This window comes from Xenopus tropicalis, chromosome 2, assembly GCF_000004195.4.
Source record: "Xenopus tropicalis strain Nigerian chromosome 2, UCB_Xtro_10.0, whole genome shotgun sequence".
Taxonomy (NCBI): domain Eukaryota; kingdom Metazoa; phylum Chordata; class Amphibia; order Anura; family Pipidae; genus Xenopus; species Xenopus tropicalis.
This window is the reverse complement of record NC_030678.2, coordinates 29,087,133-29,095,076: the sequence shown is the minus strand read 5'-3', so window position 1 is coordinate 29,095,076 and position 7,944 is coordinate 29,087,133. Positions and strand designations below refer to the sequence as shown.

General features: G+C 40.5%; 1 protein-coding gene across 1 annotated transcript; it reads right to left on the bottom strand.

The window, feature by feature from the left end:
• Positions 1 to 3,573: 3,573 nt before the first annotated feature.
• On the bottom strand, positions 3,574 to 7,664 carry LOC116408592 (serine/threonine-protein kinase N2-like). Its single transcript, XM_031896198.1, has 6 exons — positions 7,622 to 7,664; positions 7,107 to 7,188; positions 6,708 to 6,884; positions 6,546 to 6,608; positions 6,309 to 6,385; positions 3,574 to 6,100 (listed from the first exon to the last, which is right to left on the bottom strand). The coding sequence occupies exons 1-6, from the start codon at positions 7,662 to 7,664 to the stop codon at positions 5,796 to 5,798; spliced, it is 747 nt and encodes a 248-aa protein (XP_031752058.1). The 3' UTR covers positions 3,574 to 5,795.
• Between the last annotated feature and the right edge of the window lie 280 nt (positions 7,665 to 7,944).

Sequence of the window (7,944 nt, the reverse complement as noted above, 5' to 3'; positions counted from 1 at the left end):
GTACTTAGGTAGCATTACCCTATGTAGTTACCATTACCCTAAAATGTTACCTCTTAATAATATTATTAGTTATGCCACTGATAGCAGATGTCACAGTATTAAGAGATGGACAAGCAGAAATGGCATTCTAGCTACTCATTGACAGATAATTAAGATTATTGATGAGACAATTCTAGATATATAGGATGGCTCTATTTCCCTGAAGAGCTTCAGCTACTGTATATGTAGCGCATTAGTCTCTACATCAAACTCGTTAGCATTCTGGAAGACCATTCTTAGTTACATAATCAATGGAGTTCCAAATTATTGGGATAATATTTGGGATCCCATAGTTTTGTTAAAAAGGTAAGAACAAAATCTCTACTCTTACTGTGCCGTTGAACAAAAGTGCCCAAGACTTTGCTGTTGAAGGACCTTATCTGAAGTTCAACATACCCCAGGGCTTCCATCCTGCCTTGTCTGCTGAAATTTGCACAACTGCGCCTATTGATGCAGGAGAACCATTACTTTGGACCTGTCAGTAGCACCAGGGTCCCCATAGCGGGTTGCATCAATAGGCGCATCAGACTTGTGTCAGTAAATCGGTAGCAAATGCCATTTTAAATGTGTGCCACAGAGCTGACAACCCCCACTCTGAAAATGCAATTTGCACCCGATTTGCCTTTAAAATGTAAAGCAAGTAATTGAGGGAATTTTGACTCATGGGGTACAGTTGTGGGGAACATTAATAAAGCACAGACCCAGGAGTGTGGGAAATTTGCAGGAGAAAAGCTGCATTTTGGGTAATAATGGCTATTTGCACACAGCGTTCTCCATTGTGTTTGATATCAGTTGTTTTTCATTTCCCCACTCACAAGGGTGTCTGTGGGTGCTTCTAAATGTGTTGTCACCCGCTGCTAGTTTCGGATTTGTGTTGCAAAACTGGAGAGCAGAAGGTTGCAGGTCCCTGTTACAGCCAAACATTCTGTAGGTGTTTTATCAACAGACAGGATATTGAGCGAGTTACCTTGGAAACAGACAGGATATTGAGCAGGTTACCTTGGAAACCAAAAGATGGAGCAGGACTATTAAGGAGAATGTTGAGATTGATTTAATTAACCTTTGAAATGAAGAAGTGATGGTACTAACATTCTGAAAAAGAAGTAAAGCAGAGACTGTATACAGACAAAAAGTTACTCCACATCACCAGATCAAAAAGGCAAAGGGGCTGCGTGTGGGGCCGGGTGCGTTCTGCGTGTGGGGCTCGGTGCGTTCTGCGTGTGGGGCTCGGTGCGTTCTGCGTGTGGGGCTGGGTGAACAGAGATACTGGGTACATAGGTAGTCTTGTTCTTACTGCCTGCCATAGGTACATTTCTATGGGTGTATGAAGGGGATGCTACCCCAGGGGCCCCCACACCCACTCTGGGACCCACTCAACCTTATACTTACATTTGCAGTGATCAGTGAGCGAGGGCAGTGGGGGAGTGATGGAGTGAGGGCAGGCAGAGATTGGGCCTTGATCTGCGGAGCCCATCAGGTTTTTCCCAGTGTCCCACCGGCCCAGTCTGACCCCGGTTAGCCCTGAGGGCTTATACTGGGGGATCCTATTGCCTACAGCCTTGCAAGTCTTTTTCGGCGATTTGCGCGAAATCGCGCCGCCGCGTCTGCCATCCCGCCGGCGACTTACATGTTCGCCGGTGGGATGGCAGGGGGAAGGCAACTCGGGGAGATTAGTCGCCCGCGAGCAGGGAGTTTTGCCGCGGGCGACTAATCTCCCCGTGTACCAGAGCCCTTAATGTGCAGCAGGCACAGGTGTGTATGGATATTTATTACATCTCAGAATGTACTTGACTGATTTTATTAGTTCTACTTCACTTTGCTTCTGCACACTCCAAGCTTCCAAACAAATTACTTTTTTGCCTTTCCAATCAAACTCATGACAGTTCTTAGAGAATTATAGAGAAATTAAATCTCTTAAGATGTTAATGTTGGTACTTTAGCAATCTTTAGTGCGGTTCTGGGTTAGACAAAGGTTTGCAAATGACACTACTGCCCCCTGCTGTGCATTTTTCAGGATAGCAGCATTTCTGACTCCGTTTAATCTCCCAGATACCTACAATCATTTAGCAATAAGAGCAGGTAAAACTGGTCTGATAAGTGTGAATGAATTGTCAGTTATACATTTCTTTCTGTCTACTATTTACATAGTGGCACTTTTGGGTCTGCTGCCCCCCATAATACACTCCCATGCATACACCCCCATACACCACACCTGCCATGCTTTTTCTCTGGTGTTTGGACTGGGGCAAACGTAAGGGGCAGGGAGCGCAAATGTGATCTTGTTTTTGTATAAATCAACCTCTTTATTTGATCAGTTTAGACTGCTAAATAATGGCAAAATAAAGATTAATGGGGATTTGTATATTCTGTCAAAGTCCTGCTGCCCTAGGCCCTGGTCTTTGTGGCCATGCAGCAAATCCAGACCGACAGGTACCCTGTTAGCCTTCAGTCTTCCTTCCCTGATATCCATAGAGCCCCCTTGACAGAATTTTTATGTCACTTACAACTATTTTGTGTCATGTACTATTTTCTTTCCCCTCCCACGCTTCAGACTACAACGCATGATTGTTCCAAATGACATGCCCCCTGCAAAGCCCAACCAGATTTCAGCACTCACCAAAAACCAAGCACAGAAGCTGTTATTCGTCACAGGTATCATAACTGAACAGTCTGCCCAGTAGCCCTACAGACTAACAATGATTAACATTAAAATTCAATTTAAGATAACATTTTTGGGGCCACTGTGACTGCAAAACAGGCAAACATGGCACATCATTCCCTTATTGCTTCTCTCTGACCTCCCATTGGCCAATGACCGATGCTAATATCTCCATCCAAGATCTTTAATCAATACACAGATGATATTCTTGAAAAGCAAGATTTTTTATTTGTATTATAATATACATAAAGTGAGCAGAACAAACAAGTTATGTATGAAATGATGCCTATTAGGGGAGGCAAAGTGGGTGGCGGTTTGCAGGTGGGGTACAGGCTTCTTTCTTCACACAGACTCCAATGAGTGTTTAGTACAATGTTCAGTATACGATCCATGATCTTCATCGCGGAATAAGATTTGTCTCACATCTGAGAAACAGAATCAAAGATGGATCAAAGATGGATTTAACCCTTTCACTGCCAGCCAATTTGCCCTAAAAGCTAACATCTACTGCCAAGCAATTTTTAGACATTTTGCACTCATTACATTTGCTTAGGTTTTTTTTTACAGGAAAGCCTATATGAAATAAGCCAAGTTATTTATAAAAGAGCAATTTCATCTGGAAAGTTTGGGGCTGCGCTCTAAGTGCGCACCTTGCAATTTTTTAGTCAAAACACCCCCTACCTGTTGAATAGTCCCCACAAACCCTATATTCCTTGAAAGTACACAACTGCAGCTATTCAGCAGTACAATCCTTGTTCCCCTACATGGAAAACTGTGGACGCGGTTCTTCATAGAAGTTTGCAGTTTGGCCTGAAATGAAGAAAAAAAAAGTTAAATTTCTCCCCAAAATTACAATAATGACTAAAACACCCTGCCCAATTTAGCCCCAAATATATTCTACTTACTTTTATTTATTTAGTTGAGCATCTTTCGGCCCTTTCATTTCATCTGCATGGAGTTGTGAGCATTTGAGATGCTAACAATAAAGTTTGCATTAGCCAAAGAGGTGACGCCAAGTATGGTCACGCTCGCTGTTAATGGAAGCCAGGCATCCCCAAACTACGGTCCGCAGGCTTGATACAGCCCCCAAGGTAATTTACCTGTTCCCCACTATGATCTGACGCCCCAAAAATAAAGATAGCCTCAGTACATTGTCAGTTCAATCAAGTTCCCTGTTTATCTCGAGTTCCCTGTTCCTTTCACTGTTATGCCTTCAGCTCAGTACTAATTAATATCCATAATAGATAGAAAGACTACAATTAGCATTGAATTGAGTTGATAAGTAGATAATAGTTAGATAATAGTTGATTTGTATTGAAATGCAAACTGTCCCATCTATCAGCAAACCATAACTATTTTCAACTGCAAGTAAACACCCTAAACATGCAAAAATCACTTTACAAAAAATCTGGAGCCCATACTAAGAAAAGATTTCAGGGAGACCTAATAAACTAGCAAAATCTGAAATATTGTCCAAAAAAACAGATAGCAAGGGCAGCTAATGAGGTGTCAGTAGAAAAAATAACTTTGTGGCATCAGAAGGAGAGATGAACTCATCAGTAGGCAAGATGAATTATCATGATCATCACGTGCCACAAATTTGTAGAGGCCCTGTAATTTACCTGACACCTCAATCGGCTGCAACCCAGTGCTATCCATAATTTATAATATAACTTTTTCTACCAAGATATATAAAGATTGTTCATTAATTAGGACTTTACTTGGCCCTCTGCAACCTTATGGTCTGCTTGCTCTGTAGTTAAACCCTTAATCCCAATTAATATGTGGGTTATATAATCTTAACCAGGGTAGGCCTAAGACCACAGGAGTGGATGTGCACCAGATAAAGAAGAAATAAATCCCCTGGAAAGTTTAAGAGTTACTGATGTATCTAACCCAGAGCCAGGGTTATGAACAGGAGTCTAAATGGAGAGAAAAGACATTTTAGAAGAAAAAGTGGTATGGATCATCTGGTCCTGTTTTCCCTCCTGCCCATTCAGTGCTGCAGAAAATTTAAATTCTACCAGGCAGGATGTTACAGTGTCAGCTGTTGGTGTGAAAATACACTGTTTGTTTCTCACCTTACACTAAAACTTACTTGTCTGTTATACAGGTGAGGTTTTAGAATATTCTACAAAGTGTGAGAAGACTATTCCTATATTAGCCTACTCAGAACTTATTGAGGTGGGACACCCGAGCATCACTTTATATGAATGGACTTCTTATATGGATATGGACTGGCCCTCCACCCTCCCCATCTATTCCGTCTACTTATCAGATGTTCATTCAGGTGTTATTGTTGTTCTTTCAGAATCCTCTGAATGCCTCTTGCAGCTCTGATGGAATCCTTGCAGCAGTTGGTGGCAGTGCTGGAGCTTGGCATCCAGGGTTCTCTTGGCTCTCCAGGTCTTCGTTGCCCAGTACATATGGAGCCGTAATCCTTCTCTGCAACAGATGGTCCCAGTCCATATCCTAAAAGATAGGTGATATTTCACAATGAGTATCTGGTCCAAAAAGTACGGAAAAGTAAAGCTACAATTACATTAAACATGAAGAATTTATCAATATTCATTAGTGCTTTTCTGTCTGTAAATCAAAAGGAATGGAATAGAAACTTACTTTAAAGAAGGGGTGCTCTTTAATCATTTCTGCCCCGGCGTCACCCGAACCGAGGCGAAATTCAGGATCTTTCTCTAACAGCTACAAAAAATAAATCAAACATTGTTGTTAAATCATTAATGTTTTAATTCTTATGTCTATTTTATTATTCTATTGGGAAAGTGTCCACCCAGGAAATACAAGCAATTTTCCAACTTACGTTTTGTATTAGAGTACAGGCATCCTCTGATAGGTCTTCCGGCAGCTCGATGTTATCATAAAGGATGCTACTCATTTGCTCAACCGGATCCTTGTTGTTGAATGGTAACTGAGAAAGTGAATAATTATTCCTTTAGTGAAACAACTAAAAGATTTTTTACTGAACTACATCTCTCATGTGCAGCTGGTCATACAGATACCATTTCTTAGTACAGCGCCATGGGGGTATTTCTTATATAAATGATAAGGGGAAGCCAAACAGAGTAATATTCATGCTATATTATTTCTGAGAGTATAGGTAGTTATGCTTGTAAATATTGAGATTATAATGAGTGTTATACGTATATATAAATAATATTATTACACTATGTTTAGTCACATTATAAAACACCAATGGCAATGATTCCCCAATGTAAGTTGATAATATAGGAATTGTGCTTACCTCATACAGGAGCATGATGTAAACAGTAATTCCTAGGGCCCACCAGTCAGCGGCCATGCCGTATCCAAGTTTCAGATAGATCTCAGGGGCCATGTATGTTCTTGTTCCGCACACGGTGTTCGTGCGGTCGCTGTATCCAAATCCTTAAACACAAGAAACACTGTGAGGAAACTGCAGACCTGGGACCCTAATGTTAAGTAATGAGGGACTTTCCTCAACTGCTTGCTTCCAAACTACACACCCACTCAGATCTGTTTATGCCATTTACATATAACACTATATCTAAATGTAATAATACCTAATAATCTGATCTTATCCCCTGTATGCTCCAGAATTATAAGCAACACTTACTGTCTTTGCTGAGGCCGAAGTCTACGATCTTAAGGTAGCCATCCCGGTCCAACAGCAAATTCTCCAGCTTTAGATCTCTGAATTAAAACATCAATAGTTTAGTAGTTATACATATATAATCCTTATAATAACAGCAAGCAAATTATTACAGTGCTATAAACTAGATTAGCAGTGTTCTTAGTAGTGTTACCAGTTTCATCTGGAAATAAAGATGATTTTAGTGTTATTAATGCTTACCTATGGACAATGCCAAGCTGATGTAATGCCTCCAGGCCAAGGACAACGCATGCGGTGTAAAACCTGAATAGAGAAAAAAAATAATATTCAGTTAGTTTAATATTTTTTTTTTTTATATAAGATAATATGTGTGAGAATTAAGGTGATTCCCATTCTACTTACATGACGTCCGGTTCTTCTAGTTCCACTGATCTTATGAAGTCAAACATGTCACCTCCAGGTAGATATTCCATGACGTAGAACAGGTGAGACGCCGTCTGGAAGGTTCCATGTAATGACACCAGGAACGGGTGGTTAGAAGAACTTACCGTCTGGAGGATTTCCTTCTCATGGAAGACACTGTGGGGAAAATCATCCCATTATCACCATGTGAGGCCCACACAAGGGAACATTACACTGACCCTTTATCCTTATGAACAGACAGAGGGCAATACAGAAGATAATAACCAAATGCAAATGATTTAAAACTAAAAAGAGAAAAGTGTCCTACATATAAAGCTGAATATAACAAGAAAAGATGACACAGATATGACCAATATTAATCTCTCCCCTATCACTGACCTGTCCAAATTGCCCTTTTCCAAAACGTGTTCTTTTTTCAGGGCCTTGATGGCATATAGCACTTCGGTGTTCTTGTGCTCGGCTAGGAATACCTGGAGTCAGAAGACAGAAAGTTTAATCACTCTGGGTAAATCAGTAGTAACTAAAACCTAACTGTGCAATGAGTCGCTCACCTTCCCAAATCCTCCTTCTCCCAACACTTGACCCAGGTTGAATTGATCAAGTGAGGGAGATCCAGGCTCAACAGGGCTGAAAAATAAAATAAAGTAAATGTAATATATGTTTTGTTCATGTTTACAGACAACAATAATCTAATATACAGTTTATTTGGTGACTTTTTGTAGCATCCAATCACCAGAGGGTATTGGCCAGTTATTGATAACCCTTTAATGAGATGGGAACTATAATAGAATTAAGCTTTACAAACAGTGCAAATTAGGCAATATTAATATTTTTATATATAAGCAACTTACAATTCTAAACCAAAACAAGAGAATATGCCCCAAATCAGATACCTGGTAGATGGTCCTTCTGCGCCCTGTATTTTATTGGCAACATCTGAGCCAAATTCAGAGATGTTGAGCTGCAAACAAAGGACAAATGAGTATTATGCGCAGAATAAACATTGCATGAATTTCATATGTGCAGCACTGAGAATGAATGAGAACCCTGAAGCAAAGAATAAAGAATAATATCTGTAGAATCTACTTACTTCTGATAGAAGACTGGAAGAGGTGGAATTATCTTCCTTTGGCTCAGACTCTTGCTCCTGATTGGGAACAATGTGTCCGCTGTTATTGGACGTGCCAGCATCACAATCAGGAGCTTCTGAAATGAA

Excerpts from the sequence above, each read along its gene's own strand:
- LOC116408592 (XM_031896198.1), bottom strand. The coding sequence starts at position 7,664 with ATGTTGCCAATAAAATACAGGGCGCAGAAGGACCATCTACCAG. Across the intron at positions 7,189-7,621 it reads GCAGAAGGACCATCTACCAG|CCGAGCACAAGAACACCGAA; the intron begins GTATCTGATTTG and ends AGGTATTCCTAG. Across the intron at positions 6,609-6,707 it reads CTAGAAGAACCGGACGTCAT|GTTTTACACCGCATGCGTTG; the intron begins GTAAGTAGAATG and ends TTCTCTATTCAG.